This window comes from Rhipicephalus microplus, chromosome 2, assembly GCF_043290135.1.
Source record: "Rhipicephalus microplus isolate Deutch F79 chromosome 2, USDA_Rmic, whole genome shotgun sequence".
Classification (NCBI taxonomy): Eukaryota; Metazoa; Arthropoda; class Arachnida; order Ixodida; family Ixodidae; genus Rhipicephalus; species Rhipicephalus microplus.
In genome coordinates, this window is record NC_134701.1 from 45,980,390 (window position 1) to 46,000,350 (window position 19,961).

The following is a 19,961-nucleotide window of genomic DNA, read 5'->3' on the forward strand; positions in this document are numbered from 1 at the left end:
CTCCATTCCAGCCAGAAAGTACACAGGCTGGTGAGTTAAACAGTTTTGTTCGATTTTTTTGTGTGCCATCATTCAATGCCTCTTTTGCGCATAGCGGCATACTTACGGAAGCTGACACAACCTTTCTTTCAATGCAAGTTTCCATGCTACTAGGAGGTCGAGGCCCTTTGTTTCGTAAATAGCAATACATTATACCCGTAACAGTACCGATTTCTGTGCAGCTCGTGCAGAGTGAGAGAAAATGAACTGCATGAAGGGAACAAGGGAAAAGAAACATGCGGGAATGTTAGATATTCCTGTGCTTATCTGATCTTTTTGTGTTGCGCTTCCCTGTTCTCATGCAGGTCATTTGCTGTCAGCAACGCATTCTTAACAATGGTATTTAAAACTAGGGGAGATATCGCATTGATAAAGAATACACATACAGAGAACAGCAAACAGGCTGTTCCATGCATGCGCTTTCTGTATCAGCGTGACATCTTCAATATGAAGCACCACCTAGCCCCCGCGCTTGCCTGTTTAGCGTTGACCACTGCTTTAGATCTAATTTCGGTGCACTGTTTCAGGCCACTTGATACAAGCAGCTCTACAGAACCAGATGGCCCAGCTTGAAATTGAACTTCGGGGGACGCGACGGAAGCTTCAATTTGCTCAGAGACAGCGCTTCCAGGCAGTAACTGCAAATAAGCGCCTTGTCGCAGGACTAAACAAATACCTGAATGAAGACCAAGTTAAATGTCTGAAGATCGCAACAATGCAGGGGACTCGATGGACCAAGAAGACTGTAATAAAGGAATTGAAAATGAGACTTTCCGGTAGAGCACGTGGCTATGACTCAGTCAGGGAACTTGGACAACCTCTGCCAACAGAATGCACCCTACATCGTCACTTGGAAGTGTACAAGTTCACACCAGGTTTGCTGGAGGACATCATGGCGTCTCTCGCACTAAGGTAAGTGCACAGACAGGTGCCCATGACCCTTGACCTGTCTTGTTACCATAGCACCGCTGTTTGCATCGCCTAACTAAATTTTTCCACTCCATAGGTTATCCTCATGTCACCAGAGGAGCGGCACGCCACTTTAATGCTCGATGAGATGCAGTTTGCACCAGGCTTAGTGTACAACCCATCCTGGGGAACAGTGCTTGGAGCCCCAACTATACGTCTTGCAGACGGAACACTGCCACCCGACTGTTTGGCCACTCATGGGCTGGTATTTATGCTCGGTGGGATAACAATACGCTGGAAGCAAACAGTTGCTTACCATTTGACTGGAAATTCATTCCATGCCAAAACAGTTAAGGATATAATCATTGTCTTCATAAAAGCATGTGAGGCAATTTCCCTGAAAGTAGATGTGGTGACAGACATGGGAGGGGGGAACCAAGCCGTCTGGAAACTGTTCGGTAAAATTGTAGGCAAGCACATCAAGCCTAAAACCTCGTGTCCCCACCCATGTGATACATCTAGGCAACTTTTTTTCATGACTGACGTTCCTCATCTCCTTAAGAACCTGAGGAGCCACTTAACTAAGGGCCGGAAGATATACTTGCCTGAAGAAGTAGTGAAAAAAAAACAATTTGCCAGAGAATGAAATATCCATCGAGCCTATAAAGAAGCTTGTCGAGATAGACAGCAATACAGAGCTAAAGCTAGCTCCCCACCTGAAGCCTTCTTCAGTTGACCCCAGCCATTATGATAAAATGAAGGTGGGGCCAGCATTCAGCCTTATCAACAGCGACGCTGCTGCTGCAGTACGCTTGCTTGTAGATAATGGAACATTAGATAAACCAGCCTTGACAACTGCATGGTTTCTTGAGATGATCTTTCGATGGTTCAGACTCATGACTTCTAGAACAACAAAACTGGCTTTGAGCCATTTCGATGATGTTGAGTATGGAAAGGCCCTTCAGTTTCTTGAAGAAACAATTGCACTTTTTGAAAAAAAAATGTATTGGGGATGAAAAAAAAGCCACCTGGAAACCAGTGCAGACTGGCGTTATCCTAGCGACAACATCAGTGTTGCTACTGCAGGCACTGTTTCTTGAAAAGTACAACTTTAAATTTCTGCTCCGGAGCAGGTTCGGCCAAGATGTCCTGAAGAATCTTTTCTCTACACTAAGGTGTAAGAACCCGGTGCCTCGTGTACTTGAATTTGAGTTTTCGCTTCGAGCTGCTACGATGGCCCAGTTTCTGAGGCCAAGTAAGGACGGCAGCTACACTGAATAAGACTGCTTTCTCTTGAATGGCATGGCCGATGACAACAAACCAATTGAAAGCAAAATGTAAGTTGTTCGTCCGTCTGACCTCCTTGATATTGAAGACTTAGAACATGAATCCTTCGAGTACCTTGCTGGTTATGTTGTCGCACAAGTCAAGAAGGCAAACTCCTGTCAAGCCTGTGTTGAAGCGATCACAAGCTCAGCCGAGGGAAACAAGCTCACAATGCTGAAGTGCTACAACAAAGAGAAGGCGGCACTGACAGTCCCATCACCAGCTGTCTTGCAGTTAATAGAGGCTGATGAAAATTATGTGCACTTAAATGAAGATGCATTGATTGCAAACAGAGTTTCTGCATCTAAACTTCAGAGTACCATTCAAAGTTCCCTGTACTCGGGCAATTGCTTCCCTACATGCCACTGCATATCGGACAAACTCGTTGCCATGTTTTTAAAAACTAGAATCTCAATTCTCGTGAAAAAGAAAAACCATCTCCTTATGACAAATATTCAAAGCTCGCAGAAGTGTGGTAGCCGAAGCATCGGAATGCATGTTGCTGCAGGTAGCATAAGGTAGTACTGGTAAAAACGTTTGTGTGAAATGTATGATGTCTTTTGTACTACTGTAAGTGTGGCTGTTCTTTGTTTTTGCATTTTAATAGTTATTTAAGCTAACCTTACTGTTCAGTGCCACCTTCATGCCATGTCCTTTTGTTCACTTGGAAGCACATTCTAAGCGTATTTCGTGCATTGAATGTGTAATTAAATATACTAGTAAGTACCTGCGTTACTCTGTACTTTGCATTGTGGGTGGCATGTGCCGCAGCTTTTGTCTGCAAGCATAATCTTACGTAGTAGTACAACTTAGTGTCATTATATTTTTGTGCTGCATGTGTATATGAATTAATGAATGAAAAACTTTGTTCAGCTCCTGCAAGGCGGCATGTGTGTGTATATGTCAAGCCGTCATGGTGAATAAGTGGTAGTTGCTGTTACTGTACTGCTCGTGTAGTGATAATTGTGTGGTATTATGAAACTTTGTTTGGGTTTGTGTATCATTCAGGCTTTTGTTTTAAACAAATAATACTCTTGTTCCTACATTATGGTCTGTTCTATATTTCATATTGTTCTGTACGCATTGTCTATTTCTTGTACTGTGTTATTATCATTGTATTGCTGATTCTGCCTAAAGTATGGCATTCGGACTGGCTGTATGTTCTAAAATAAATAAAAAAATACCACATAGCCATTGCTACTGGCCATCACTGTATTTCCTGAATTGTGTTGTTCCCTTTGTATCGCTGACCCTTGCCTAAAGTATGGCATTCGGACTAACTGTATGTTCATAAATAAATAAATAAATACCATATAGCTACTGGCCATCACTGTATATTTCCTCTATGTACCGCTCACCGCTGCCTAAAGTATGACATTCTGACAGGCAGTATCTTCTTAAATAAATAAATACCCCACATCCACAGCTACTGGCCACCAAATAATAAAACTATATCAAAGAACATTATTGTCTACTCTGTTACTCTTAGGTTACCCTCACACTTGGATACTAAACGAAATGCCTCGGTAAGCAGCAATGCTATTTCACTGATGAAAAGCACCAAGCTGCGAACTAACGTAGGAAAAGCATCAGAAGCGATATAAAATCGCCAGCAAAAAAAAGTGCAACAATAACTAAGCCAATTCGCGGGCATTTCACTTAAGGATCTTTAAGTCTTGAGAAGCTTGTGCCCTTCAGGGAGGCACGAAGGCAAATCGAAAAAGCATAAACACACTATTAAAAATCCACGCGGTGATTCAAGGTTGCATACCGACGTTGCTCATATCAGGAATACAACCGCATTCACACACGCGCACACAAGAAGCGTTGTCGAAGAAATTTAACTACACCATGGTGTTCCGCGCGGTTAGGTCGCGTTTGCAACACGAACAAATTCGACGATCGGCGATGACACGCCGCTTTGGAATGTTGTGACGCTTGCGTTGACTCGTAGCACAGAATAGCAAAAGACACTCAAGTGGTCGGGCAATCGCCGCACGCATTGAGAAGAAGACTGTTAGCGCAAGCGTTTCCACCAAATTTTAGTTTCCACACACGTGCGCAGGATGTTTACTTTCAGCGAGGAATCGCGTATCAGCAACGCCATGTCAAATTTTTTTCGCTCCGGATGGCTGTCAGATGCATTGTTCGACCGAAGTGACCGCTATATGTACACAGCACACTTACGAGCAAGATAGGCGGAGAGCAATCGGATTAAGCACACGCAGTCGCCAAGGTGCGGCCAATACAGCGACCAAGGCAGGCGCCATGGGCAGCCGCGGGTAAACTCGCCTCGGGTTGACTTCGGTCCCGGCTCGTTATTGTTTACGTCAAGGGCTTCGACTATTTTGTGAAATGAAAGCGAATCAACGCGCCTTCGTGTTTTTAATTATATGCAGCTAATTTAGGTTGAAAAACGCAATGTACTACGAACGTGAATAAACAAGATGTAAACATGCCGAATCTAGGCGATCAAACATTTTTTCCGCTTTCTTTTTCAATGCTTATTTGAAATAAAGGCGCAGCTTTAACATTTTGGGCTCTTCATTCGGCCTTCATCACAGTCAGGCATCAGTAGCTTTTATTTCCTGGCATGTGCAGATATTTTTCCAACAGCTGAATGCCACGCTTAAAGCTGGGCGTCGTCTGCTACAGGAACTTTCTAGGTGGCGCGCGCGGCAGATGTCGCTACCTTAAAACTTATGGAGGGACCTTAGGTAACGCCGGCGTGATGTGACGAAATGAACGCTGGAGAGCACGGAGCACCACGTGACGTCGAAATATATTACTGCCTTGACTGGGGTATGTAGTCATGTTTCTATATAACACGCCTCTCTTAAATATCGTGTTTGCATCAGTCACATACCTTCGTAATCCATTGACGTCACGTAATACTAAATTTGGCATATGTGAAGCTAGCAAAATGGCCGCGAGTGCATCATGAGCATAGCATGTAGTCATGTTGTTACATGACACACATCTCATGATTATCTTGTTTGCACCAGTTACATACCTCTGCAATCCATTCACGTACCGTAATAACAAATTTGGCATATGTGACGCTAGCAAAACGGCCGCGAGTGCACCATGAGCGTAGCATGTAGTCATGTTGTTACATGACACGCATGCCATGATTTTTATGTTAGGGCCTGTCGCCTGTGTTCGCCATGCAATAATGTCATACCAAACCAGTTTTGCAACATGGTGTGTGAACGAAACCGCCGCAAGCGCTGCTAGACCATTAAATGTATATAATGACAGTCATGACATACCTGTCATGATTATCATTTTATGATTAGTCAAATATGTTCTTCATACAGTCATGTTATGCCATACCAAGTTTGGTACTGATACTTCTATCAAAACGGCCAGGAGAGCTAAAAGTCGTAGGCGGTTAGATAGATAGATAGATAGATAGATAGATAGATAGATAGATAGATAGATAGATAGATAGATAGATACGCTCAAAGTCGCCGCCACTCACTAAGAAATGCTTCGCATTTGAAACATTTGTTAAAGTGTGCGCGACGGGTTCGGCATCCATACGCAAGAATATGTTAGGAATATTATCTCGACCAGCTGACAATTCGGTTTGCAGTTTCAGCAACGATGACAATATAACCTCATTGGTTATGACATAAGACGACATTACTGGAAAAAATGTTTTCATGTGGTGATTCATGCTGGGGAGCAGGAAATACGAGTGCAAGTATCTGTTAAAATGATGAGCGATAATTGACGAATCATTTGCGATTGAACCATCAACGGTTATTTTACTGGGTGCAGCATTCGTTTCTTCTAGATATCGCCAGTTTTAATGTTCTTATGATGGCCTGTGGAAAGCTGGTAGCTCCCTGGGTTGACGTAGCACCACTATCGCGGCCGGTGGCACCTCGGCCGCCACCGTTATCATGGCCGTTGTCTTCTGGGTCTTATCGGGCTCATACTCTAGTAGTAGGCCTCACTGCCGGTGGCTGGCTCACTAGTCGGGGTTCTGGTTGACGTCTTTTTTGGAAACTGAACTGGCTTCACGGTTTGACGGGGGTGTCTAGAACATAAGTGATCAGCGGCTCCACCAGATGCCATTGGTCGTGTCGATGAGGAAAGTAGCGGTCATCGTGCCCAATGTAAAGCTTTTTTATGGGGCTGAACTTGTCGCCACGAAACGGGAACTCAAAATTATAGCAAGGAATGCACACTCTGCACTGGAATCGAAGAAAAAAAGTATCGAACGTCCCCAATTTGATCCAGAGCAGGCCACGTCGACATTTTGACATGCAGAGTCGCAAGTTTTAGCGTTATCACTTGAGGCTGCCTTTGTTCTGGAATAAACTCAGCTGCTCGCGTTTGCGCGCTCAAGCATAATTGATGATCCAAGGACAAACCGCAATACTCTCAGATATTTATTTATTCACCTATTTATTTATGTATGTATTTATACCCTCAGGGCTTCCAAGAAGCACTATAGAGGGGAGGGGCTAAGGTACATCAGTACAGGCAAAAAATGTACAGTACAATGAAATAGAAAGCAAAAAACAATATTATAACGGAAGAAAAATATAAGAAGGTAGGTAAACGAGCACAAATAGTAACAAATAAAAGTGTATTTATACATCTGCTAATATGACGCAAAATAATAAAGCACTGATAAACAGAGGATGGAAGTTGATAGTATAACACAGAAAAACGAATTATGTACTTATGTTCATAAATAGATACAAATGTAGTGATGCAGGAAGAGAAACGAAAACATACCGGATTACTAGAATGACGAAAAATGCATACAAAGTAACAGAGTGAGTGGCAGTCAAACAATAAATCACAACTGCAGTAGGGGAGCAGCTTGGTAAAGGCTTATAACGCGTTTGTTAGTGCTTTACGGAAACCACCTGTGTCTCTGATAGCGGCAAGTGATGAAGGCAGGTGATTCCACTCGTGACATATTTTCGGCAAGAAAAAATATGAGTAGGTGGTTGTGCGCTGTGAAGTGACATGAACTTTGCAAGGATGATCGACACGTGGGGAGATGTGAGATGCTGGTGTATTGTATCGGGAATTGAGCTCATGGTTATGATAGTAGATCTTTTGAAAGAGGGAAAGGCGGGCTAACTTTCTACGAGAAAAAAGGAGAGGAAGGCCAAGTGTTAGTTTCATATTAGTGACGCTAGAAGATTTATGGCAATTGTTAAGGATGAAACGGGCTGCTTGATTTCGCAGATTGTCGATTATGTTTTTCAGAGTAGCATGGCGAGGGTCCCATATCGAGCATGCATATTCAAGGTTACATCTAACATAGGTGATGTAAAGTTGTTGTTTTAGTTTTGGTGGAGTTGAAGAAAAATTTTGTTTGAGATAAGTAAGCATGCGGTTAGCTCTCGACATTATGGGTTCGATGTGTTTTTTCCAAGAAAGATTGTTAGTACTATGCACACCAAGGTATTTATGGCACAGTACTTCATCAAGGGGTGTGTTTTTAAGTAAGTAGGGCAGGCCAGCTGATTACGTCAAATTGTCATTGCTTTGCATTTAGAAGTGTTAAGTTGCATTAGCCAGAACTTACACCAAGTTGAAGTGTTATTTAGATCATGTGGGAGTGTTAACGTATCGTTAGAGGTTAAAATTACGCGATATATGATGCAATCATCGGCGAACAGACAAATAGTACTTGCAATTCGGATAGGAAAGTCATTGATGTAAATTAAAAAATGAAGGGTGCTGACACAGAGCCTTGGTGTACGCCTGAACTCACCGGTACTTCAGGAGAGTCAGTATCGTTAGAGCTCACATATTGCGTTTGGTTAGAAAGAAACTCTCAAATCCAATTAAAGAACAAGGGATGAATAGTTAGTTGGCCGAGCTTAAGTAAGAGTAAGTGGTGGTTAACTTTGTCAAAAGCATTTGCAAAATCTGAAAATATACAGTCTACTATAAAGCCGGCGCTTAAACATGCGTGAAGATCATTGCAAAATATTAGTAATTGCGTTTCGCATGAGAAGGACTTACGGATTCATGTTGACTGCTATGAAGGAACTTATTTGATTCTAAAAAACACTAGATTTGAGAAAATAACGTGTTCAAAGATTTTACAGGTTATTGATGTCAAGGAAATAGGTGTATTGTTGTGAGGGTTGTGAGTGTCACCGGATTTGTGAAGTGGAACCACATTGCCCATCTTCCAGTTTCTTGGTAAGGAGCTGTTTTTGAGCGATTTTGTGAAAATAAGGTTCAGTGTAATGGAACTATATTCAGCAGTCACTGGTAGAAATTTCGACGCGACACAATCAATGCCGCATGATAATGATCGTTTTAAGTTTTTAATAATGGAGCTGATAGCAGAAGAGTCGAGCAAAATGGGTTCCATTGGTAGGTAGCTAGGTGCAATGAAGGGTGGAGAGATGCCAGACTGTGTGGGGCAAAATGAATAGGAAAAAATGATGTTGAGTACAGAAGCACACTGGCTGCTTGGGATTGCCTCCCCTGATTTATCAGTAAGAGTTATATTTCGATCATAGTGGGTTTCCACAGCATTCCAAAATTGCTTGGGGTTGGTTTTGAGTAGCGATGGAAGTGTCATGTTATAGAAATAAACTTTGTTTTCCTCAAAGCCCCGGAGTATGCTTTTGCTGCGGCAGCATAAGTGGACCACTTATCAGCAGATGCCAATTTATTTGCAGCACGTAAGAGCCTACCTTTTTTGTTAGATAGCTGATTCAGGTGTCTTGTGTACCATGGCGCGTTAGATGACTGATACACTTTGCTTGCAGGGATATGTTTTTTTATCTGATGCCAAACGTTGTTTTTAAAACAGGCCCATAATTTTGTAACTGAAGCGTCAGTGTACGAAGGACAAAAGCTGCCGAGGAAGGTAGAAAGCTCAGTGTTTATAGTGTCAAAATTTGTCTTATCATAATCTTTTATAAGTTTAAAGCGCTTGCTCCTTTTATTCGTTGATACAGAGATTGAAAATTGCAGTACCTCACGGTCACTGAGTCCGGGCAAGTGAGGTATTTTAGATGTTATATTAGGTGATGACGTCAGTATCAAGTCTAGTAAGAATGATGTAGTGTAGTGAAAGTAACACGAGTAGGAAAACTGACTAGTTGTGATAGATTGAAATCTAAGCACGTGGTTAGAAAGCAACTAGTTTCAGCCGAAGCAGGCTCCCCAAACGGGAATGGATGAGACCACTGAATTGAAGGAAAATTAAAATCACCTAGAAGGAAAACTGGAATACTGGTAAACAGTGCCGAAATATGGCTTAGACAATCATAAACTTCCTCGCAAAAAGAGCCGATGGAATTAGGCGGGCTGTAGCAAATGCCAAAAACTATCTTCTGGACACAAATAGTTACGCAATACAACACTATTTCTAAATTGCGTGGGATTTTCAAGAAAGAACATTGAAAACAGTCGTTCACGGCAATGAGGACACCACCACCCGTTCTCTCAGAGCGATCATGAAGATGTATGGTGAATGTTTTCTGGCTCTGAAAAAAGCTCACACGATGCAATTATGTCGAATAGTCAGGTATCAGTCAACAGAATTATATCTGCATCCGTGTCATTATGTATAGCGCTTCGGCTGTCTCTTTATGGAATAACGCTGCGCACAATTGCATAAAGTGTTTAGAGCACTGATGGTGAGCTACCACCCCTCGCACTGTCCTAGCTAGTGGCAGAATAAGGGCAGCCTGATCCGGTCGCCCTTGGTGTAGCGGCAATGGCGACTGGTTGTGAAGGCGCCTCACAAACGGAGTTGGTGTGAGGATCAAACACGTAGCACTTTTTGTTGGCATATAGTCTTTTGTACCGCAACTCGAAATGCACTTTTAAACCACCAACGCCGTACTCTGTCAGCTTTTTACGAGCATGACAAGTTGATGTTGAGAAATCATCTGAAATACCAATGCCACTACCCCGCAAAGCAGATTTCTTAGACAATAGGATCATTATTGACTTGGAACTGCAAAATTTAGCAATGCGTGGTCTGTGTTTGCCTGCCACGTATTTTCCTATGCGGTGTGCCCGTGCTATGTCACCAGATGATAAGTGAACATCCAGTTTGTCTCGGGCCATCACGATAATTTTTTTTAAATTGGTGGCGTTTTCATCTGGGACGTCTGTCAAGCCGTAAAACAGCAGGTTATCACGTCGGGACCTGTCTTCACCCTTATCACGTCGGGCTCGCAGTTCATTAGCCTTTTGTACCACGTGAATTAACGACTGGCGTGTGATAGATAGTTCTTGTTGTACGTTTGGAATATCGTTAACCATTTTTTCTACCGCTTGTAGCCGCACGGTATTGTCGACCACAGAAGTAGCAGCCGTCTCGCGTGAAACTTTAAGATCTGCCATTGCCCATGACAAACTGGACTGGTTAGTATCAATTCTAATACAACGCTCATTAGTCTCCGTAACCATCTGGATCAGCTCCGTAATAAGCTTGTCCGGCAAAATTTTCTAGCATGATTTGCACAAGGTACTATCTACATAAAGCAGGAAGAAAAGCCATGTGGTACCACTCCATCGTGTTCATAATATAATAAATTTAAAATATTTACAATTTTCTCAGCGTCTTTTCCCACATGCCCTGTACCTATAATAATATCTGGAGTTTGAATTTCTGAAACCACCAAATGATAGTGAGAATTCCCGTAGTGGAGGACTCGGCAATTTTGACCATCTGGTCTTCTTTAACGTGCACTTACATTGTACATTACACGGGCCTGTGCGATTTCACCTCCACTGAAATTCGACCGGCGCGTCCGGGATAGACCGCACGACCTTCGCGACAGCAGCCAAGCACCCTAGCCACTGATATACTGCAACGGACTGGAAAGAAAGTAAATCATGTGGAGTATTGTTTCCTGTCCATGCTCGTGAGCCCCAGCTTTTCCGCTTTTCATGATTTAACTACAACATTTTAGCTAATGAGGTCGTAAAATTGTTGCTGTTCGGCATGACAGTTAAAAAAGCGCAAAACGTTATGTGGTTCTTCTTTTTCTCGGGAAGTAAACTAAATTGATAGTCATTATTATATATCTATGCCTGGTGCAGTTGATTGTATCGAAATTGTTGTACTGTGGAATGAGATTCCTGGAATAGTTGAATGCACTGAAGAGACTACAAAAATTACAAAATTTAGGAAGTCTATACATGATAAGCAAGATAGGAAGTAATAGGTTGAACCCAGGTCTATATGACGTGTGCTGAATTCATTTAACGTACTCATTGCTTCCGATATTGCATTTTGATTGGCATGGGATTGAATATCTGTCAAATGGTTTTCATCGCAGCGCATTTCACATGTCCGTGTGAGAAACAGCTTGTCATAGTCTGTCATATTTCTCCCATTGCTGTAGTATTTTCTGTTTATTCTTTTTTGTATATATAATATTGCATATTTCTATGTGGTTGACTTGCTATACCTGCCTGAAGTTCCTCTTAAACAGAGAAACAAGTCAAGATAAGGACACTCTTGTTTTGCCAACTTGGTATGTCCAAATGAAAAAAATTAAATTACATGGTGTCACGTGCCATGCCATTTGCTGCATCTGGTGGTGTGCAGTGCCCTTGGTACCAAATTCACCATCCTTGTGCGTGACGGGAGTCACCTTACCAGCCAGTGTGCTTTCCTCCGGCGGAAGCGCAACTGTGTACGTGGTCACACCGACGTACAGGCGCGCGAACCAGGCCCCGGACTTGGTCAAGCTGTCACAGGCGCTCATGTTGGCCAACGTTCCTATTTTTTGGGTCGTCGTTGAGGACGCCGATGGGCCATCTGACTTGGTGAGTACTTGTGTGATAGGGCTTGCGGGAGAAACAATTATTAGCAGATGCGCTTCTGCTCTTCGCAGTTAAATGGCATTTTTTCATGGAATAGCAGAAAAAGCATTTTGAATCAGATAAATTCTTCAGTGAGATGCACTAGATTATTTTGAGCAAAAAAAAAAAACATTTTTCTCCGAGTTCAAGAGGATGAATCATTCCATGTAGTTTGACTGTAAGTCGGCTGGGTGCTCGTATGCATCCTGAAAAAAAGAACTATAAGTGAGGTGAATGGCTGTGGAAAGAGTGATATTGAAGTTTGACATTATGTTTCTGACTTTTTAGTCTTGTTTTCCCAGTTAGATGGTGGATCGAGGCGTCGAAAACAGTCAAAAGTAAGTCCTATAGATTTGAACGGCACATTAGATGTAGTTATGATTATAGTGAAACCTGCGAAAGGGAGCAAGATTGTGGTAAAATATTTTGAAATCTATGTAAATTATTTTGAAATCTATGTAAAATATTTTGAAATCTATGTGACAAGAGGTGTGCATGAGGCAAGCTTGTTGTCATGGTAGGTGAGCTGTAGCGTCCGATCAAAGAATCCCACTGGTGTAGCGACACTTATGGTACTGTAGGATTCTGAGGGACCTTGCCATTATCACGAGAAAAAAGAACACGCCTGGCAAGGTCACCGGTCTCTCACTGACTGCCCCAATGCTATAAGGGATTGCAGATGATTGTAAGAGGGATCAAGGAGGGTGAAAGCGAAACTTTTTGCCTCCATTGTCGCCTTAACAAAGTAGCTGTCTGGGCTAGTTGGTAGCTTGTACCTAAGCTAAACAGCCGAAGAAACCATGGTCACAAAAAGCAAAAACAAATGGCAAGTGCAAACTTCTCATTACGGTCAGCGTAAGAAATAAACTTCACCACCTTCACGAAGTGACTGATGTGTTCAGCGAAGCTACAATGGTTATTGGTAAAGCCGTGACACATTCACCAATACACCATACAAACACTGGACACGCTGTCAAAGGGGTGGTTGTATACACAGCTATACACCTGGTGTTTATTATTATTTATTGATAGATCTATATGCACTTATATATACGAAGGATGTAGTCATTTACATAGGGATGAAATTAAATACACGGTTAACATTACTCATTACAAAGTGTCGGGACGGTTTTTTAAAATTAGAATTGTGTGATTGTTGAAGGAAATAACGAAAGGATCGAGGATGAAAAGTCGTAGTAAAAAGTTTGAGAAGGCAATTTAAATACAGGCCCCTGTTAGGCCTGGGAGTCCACACTGAATCTCAATGCCTATGGAAAGGCAATCTGTGTCAAAGCCAGCGCTCAAGCCCGCCTGACGCAATCAACTGAACGACTTCATGAAGCGGCGGCGCCGGTCTGTCACGCAACGCACAGCAAGCTCTCTCAGTCCACGAGCCCGATGAAGCAATCAGCGCCTTCCGGTATGGCGAGTCTTTATGCAATGCGTGGGAACGTCACTCGTCCTTGGCTGCAACAACGCGCAGCGGCTCTGGATTTGATGAGCACGACGCAGCCTAGCAGTGGGTCTCGTTGGAGGGTTCTGACATCACGGCCAGCGGCGCTTCTGGCTTGACGTTTGGTGATTCAAAGGATCCACCCTGTGCCTACAAAAAAGCCCTGTGGTGCGTCGCCAGCAGTAGATCTATGTGTTTGAGAAGCCTCTCGTTGAGTTGAACCTCTTTCGCAGTCGGCCTGCCCGGTGTCCTTGGCAGCGGTGAGTTTCGTGGCACCCTTTGTAAAGTCGTCGGCGGTGCGCTTCGTAACTGAGAGAGAAGCCGACGTATACGTGTGAGAGGAGACATCTTGGCTCTTCAAGCTCCTAAGCTGTCAGCCGCAGTGCCGAATTTGTAATGCCTCTATTTCAATGCTGTACATAAACCTTACCTTAACTCAACGTCGTCTCGTCCGCTCGTATATCAGCTCTGCGCAGAAGCAGTCGCGAGCTGAGTAACACAGGCTACCAAACGGCTGGTGACCGTAGGCGGCGTAGTTAGGAGCAGTGGCGCCTTCGGGACCGTGTTGGCGTCTCGCCTTCGTAACACCCGTCTGATGGTGGTCGGACGAGCTGCACGAAATACCGTGACGGTACATCATGTGCGAGACTCCAGCAGTCATCGACCGCCATGATGTCCACGTGGGTAGTGGTAGAACTATCAGGCGGTCTTGAGTAGGTTGAGCACGTGCAAGTGGTCTTACTGGAGAGGGTAGTGGTACCCATGGGTTACATTCATGGTCAGAACCTTCCTTGCTCTCAAATATTTTTGGCACGTGAAGAAAACGCGGTACTCACTGTACGCGGTTGTCGGTGCCGATGATGTGGCAGTGACTAGAAACTCGTTGCATGGTGGTAGCACTGGCATGGAACTGGTTGCCGCGAATAGAGACGATGGTGGTGAGGTTGTTGTCAAACCACAAGCGACCGTATACCTACGGCGGTGGCCGAACGAGAGATCGACCAGAGTTGCGATCGCGCTTGATGCGCGTGTCGGCGTCATAACCTCAGGTAACCACTACTTTCGGCGCTTGAGAACCTTCTTAGCGATTCCTAAATAGTGATTTATTGGCATATGATTCTGACATTACAATTTATTCTAAGTCATGCCCGATTATTAGGATGACGAAAGCCGACACACCCACCGCTTGCTTCCACCTCGCGGTCACCATGCAGTGTCAGTTTGAAAACACACCACCAAACTGCTTACCGACGTTCTAGTGGATTTTCACGATACCATGCGTCTGATGCAAGGAGTCAGAACATGTCAAAAGTCGTTTGTACATTCTAGCTTCTCTATGTACGAAAGGCGTTGCTATGGCCATGTTTTTTGTGCTAACATATATCAATGGGTTATTTGGTGCTTCATAAAAAAACACCCTATGAGGAAGGCAACGTTGGTATGGAGGATGTTATATGTATTGGTATTAAAGATACATTGGGTTATAGACGTCAAGGAAACAAAGTGAACAGAGAGACAACATGGCGGAATAGTCTGAACCAGCATCCTTCGGGTAAACATACCTTCGACGATTGTCGTGTCTTAATTTCTGTTGTGTGTCTACGCATTCCGTAGATTCATTATTAGCTGGTGACCGATGATGCAAAATTGAACCTTCGAAATTCTCTTCTTCGTTTTTTTTACTGTTTGCTAAAAGACAGCGAATTGCGACACGTACTTGTATGCATCTTTATCTGGCCCATGACTCAACGAATTGACAAGACCTTTGTAACTTCTTCCTTTGATCACTCTGATATGGTTATATAACTTGTTTCAAAAATGTTCTCAATGTGCCTTTAGTCAATTGATCGATGCTTTCAGAACATTCGTCACCACAGCAAATATGGTGGAATATTTTGAGGCATAGTCGAAGAGATCATTCAAATTGTGCTTTACACTGAACTGGTGATTCCACTAGACGTAGCATTTTCATGTACACTAAAAAAGAGTGAACTCGATTCATGAATATTAACGGGGGAACGTGTTGCAGGTGCGAAACATTATGCGCCGCTCAAGACTGCCTGGCGTCCAGCTGTCTGGTCGAACTCCTCCGCAATATCGCCGACAAAAGTATGGCAAAGGCGTTGCTCCTCGGTTGAGAGCAATAGAGTGGTTGCGAGACAACGCCCTGTTGCCTTCTGTCCTATACTTCGCCGACGACGACAACTCGTACGACCACCGCCTGTTTTCCCAGGTACGTGTGTTTTGTATAGAAAGCTAAGGCAACCGTTTTCACACCTATGACCACGTTCACCCGAACATACAGGCACATGGTGATAATTGAATCAAATAGATATCGTTGGTACCTTGCCTTTTGCTTGAAAGCAGGTTTCACATATGTGCCCCAAAACTTTCCCCTGGCTGCTTCTTGAGTAAACTTTAAAGAAATATAGTGGAATTGTTGTTTTACATTTATACTCTATTTTAAAAGATTAACAGTTTTGATCTTCATACGTGCGATGACAAAGAGCGCAATACTTTTATTAGTAACATTGCACTGGAACCTTTTAATGCCAAGCACTCTCTCTGCAGCCCTCATGGGATCAAAGCAATGATTGTTGATGTGCAATCAAAATAACTTGATTCATTTTTTTGTAATCATAATAAATGAATATGGCCCCCATTGAAGAGCAGAACCTTAGCTTCGTCGTTCTTTAGGTGATGAAAGTACGAGGAAAGCATTGTTTTAGATACGTTTAGGGAAAGTTTGAAAATGTTCACTCAATGTTCGCTTTTGGAAGTTCTACTTTTATGGGTTAGTGAGGCTTCTGCGGACTAGGCTGTCAATGCTTTTATATTTTTTCAGTGAATGAAGCAGAAATAACGATTGTAACCTTCTTGTAACACTGGCTCTTAATATTGTAGTCTTTATCAAGACATATTTCGTAACAAGTGTGAATGAATGAAAAAGTTTGGCAGATCCTTCCTACAGTGCGATTCAATAATATGCGCAGTACAAATGAGAAATTTTGACATGTCACATTAAAATAAGCACAACAGTATCAAGTAGAGGTAAATGATACCGTACATGAGTTCTGTGTCATGATTATCATGTTTGTATGTGTCGTTTACCTTCGTCATCTATTCACGTCACGTGATACCAAAAGTATATGTGGAGCTAGCGAAACGGGTGCGAGCACGCTATAAGCGTCGTATGTTATCATGTTTTTACATGACAAGCGTGTCAGGATTACCATGTTTGCACAAGTCATATATTTCGTCAATCATTGACGTCAGCAACTTTGGTATATGTGGAGCTAACAAAATGGCCGTGGGCGTCTCATGAAGGGCCCCATATTCACCTTATCATAAACGCCTCCCTGGGTGCCGCCATAGCCCTCCTTGGGCTGTGCAAATCGGCGCGTCCCCTCGAAAATGCACTGACAACGCTGCGCCCTTAGTGTTTATACTCCCGGGCACAGCCCATAATGGTTGTGTTTCTTTCCTTCCTGTGAAAAGGTGTATACTCCAATGTAGCGTTGACGCACGTGCATGCTGGGCAGAGCGACGCTACGTAAGCAATGCGCGAGCACTCTATGGTCTGACGCCAGATGCGACCAGAGTTCATCGGCGCGGCCCGATGCCAACCGGCTCAAAATGCGACATGCTGCATTGCACGCCGATGCGTTACCAAGACAACACTGCGTCTCCCTCTTTTCATGATGGAGAAACGCCGGAGGCGCTGAAACTCGCACGTGTCAAAGCAACGCAGCGTGGCGTGCGCCTACGAGTATATGGCAGGATCGGCGCCTGGCGTGGCAACGCTAAAGTGCCAACCACTAGTACGCGTACGCACGCGCCTACGCGTCAAAACCGTCTAGTCGTGCCTGTGGAGAAAAAAGCGCGCACCGACTGGTACGCGTCAACCACGTTGACGCCAACGCGTCGAAGGCCGATGCACAATGTTGCTTGATATTTTGGCTTAGAACTGTCCAAGCTCAGCACAGAACGGCACGTTCCTAACTGGAGCTGGTTTGTATGTTTTAGAGGATGTGAGAGCACGTTAAAAACTGATAGTGCTTCACCCACAATAGTTTAGAATATTTTAAAAGCAATTGACATTCCAGTGCCCAAAGTGACTATAGTGTATGCACCAGAAATCAACATTGGTGCGCGTGCCGCTCCCGTGAATGAACATTTGCGGCTAGGATACTGTACGTTTATTATAGGCGTGTGCAGAGTTCTCATTAAGGGGAAGGGGCAAAAATTCATCACAGTGCCCCTCCCCCTTCCTATTAGGTCCATGTAGGAGCTGACTTAGCACCCCCTCCCTATTATGTTAATATATGGAGTTGAGATTGAGCCCCTTCCTCATCTATTCGATGAATGAGGTGGCAGCTGCCCTCCTAATCAGGTATACAAACCACTGGGTTTTTATAATTGTACTTCCAAATTTATTAACAATATCTTGAATATGCTGGCACCTTCAGTACTTTTACACTACATATTTTAAAGCACTCCACTTAATAATCACGCCCGAAACTTCATGAACTGACAGATTTGAGTCATAAGACTACAATTTAGGCCAGAGTAGGAGGTTTTCGGCTGGTGTTTGTGTAAGACATATCGTCTAATGCAACAAAGCACACCTGGTTCTTATTTATACAATATTAATTGGTCATAAGACAGGAACCAATTACTGTGTAGAATGCCTTTGGGCATTTTCCATAGTCTGAATGTGCTCTAATGCAACTAAATGTGCCTGACACTTCATGAGGTGACAGATATCGGTCATATTTTTGCAACTGAACCTTGTATAGAATACTTCTGGACGTTGTCTTTTTTCAAAGTGTTTTCTAAAGCGATAAACCACACCCAACTGTTTATGAAGTCACAGACATCGGTCATAATATTGGAGCTGAACCCTGTATGGAAGACCTCTGGACGTTGCTTTTATTCAAAGTATTCTCTAAAGCAACAAACCGCACCCAATATTCGTGAATTCACAGATATCAGTCATATTATTGGAACTGAACCCTGTATGGAAGACTTCTAGACGTTGTATTTAGTCAAAGTATTATCTAAAGTGAGAAAACGCACTTCAATGTTCATGAAGTCACAGATATCGGGCATACAATTGGAATTGAATCCTGTATGGAAGACTTCTGAACGTTGTCTTCAGTCAAAGTATTCTCTAAAGCGACAAACCACACCCAACTGTTCATGAAGTCACAGTTATCAGTCATAATATTGGAATGAACCCTGTATGGAATACTTCTGGACGTTGTCTTTATTCAAAGTATTCTTTACAGCGACAAACCACACTAAACTGTTCATGAAGTCGCAGATATCGGTCACAATATTGGAACTGAATCCTGTATGGAAGACGTCTGGACTGTTTTAGATGCGGAAGCATCTTATACTCGCGCCTTGTAGTGCGCCGTCCGCGCCGTCCGCACCGCTCCTCGAACATTCGACAGCTGACGCGCGCGCATGCGCCGTCGCGCCGTCGCCCACCATCTGTGCCGCGCGCGCTTCTCCTTCGAGAACATTCGACAGCTGACAGCGCATGCGCCGTCGCGCCGTCGCCATCTGTGCCGCGCGCGCGCTTCTCCTTCGAGAACATTCGACAGCTGACAGCGCATGCGCCGTCGCGCTGTATATATACTCAAGGTCTGCGCTCGCTCGCTCAGTTGCCGCTCGTCCGTTGGTTTGTACGGCGCGTCGACGTCCGAAGTCGCCGTGAAATGAATGCCAACGAATCCACAAACAGAATGATCGACGTCCCTTCGACCAGCGCCGGCCAAACTGTTGGCGGAAACGCTTCCGCATCCTCCTCAGTGTTCCCCCGAGGGAAGCTGCGGGCAATTTTTTCACTCAAAGTATTCTCTAAAGCGACATACCACACTCAACTGTTCATGAAGTTAAAGATATCGGTCATAATATTGGAACTGAACCTTACATAGAATACTTCTGGACGTTGTCTTTACTGAAAGTATTTTCTAAAGTGACAAACCACACCCTACTGTTCATGAAGCCTCAAATACCGGTCATAATATTGGAAATGACCCTGTATGGAAGACTTCTCGATGTTGTCTTTACTCAAAGTGTTCTCTAAAGAGACAAACCACACCTAACTGTTAATGAAATCGCAGATATCGGTCATAATATTGGAACTTAACCCTGTAAGGAAGAATTCTGGACATTGTCTTTAGTCAAAGTATTTTCCAAACGACAAACCGCACTCAGCTTTTCATGAAGTCACAGATATCGGTCCTAATATTGGAAACGAACCCTGTATGGAATACTTCTGGACGTTGTCTTCACTCAAAGTATTCTCTAAAGCGACAAACCACACTCAACTGTTCATAATGTCACAGTATCGGTCATAATATTGGAACTGAACCCTGTATGGAAGTCTTCTGGACGT

At 43.6% G+C, this 19,961-nt stretch overlaps 1 protein-coding gene across 5 annotated transcripts in view; it reads left to right on the top strand.

Annotated features, from left to right (window-relative positions):
* The window catches only part of LOC119185027 (galactosylgalactosylxylosylprotein 3-beta-glucuronosyltransferase S-like), a 345,200-nt gene that overhangs the window by 214,747 nt on the left and 110,492 nt on the right, over positions 1–19,961 (top strand). For 4 of the 5 annotated variants that reach the window (XM_075886420.1, XM_075886421.1, XM_075886422.1 and 1 more), the window contains 2 exons: positions 11,843–12,063; positions 15,582–15,785. In XM_075886420.1, the coding sequence (XP_075742535.1) occupies positions 11,843–12,063; positions 15,582–15,785 (425 nt within the window). Of the gene's footprint in view, positions 1–4,924; positions 5,077–11,842; positions 12,064–15,581; positions 15,786–19,961 lie in introns of those variants that run through there. The other variant, XM_075886424.1, reaches the window with a different exon arrangement.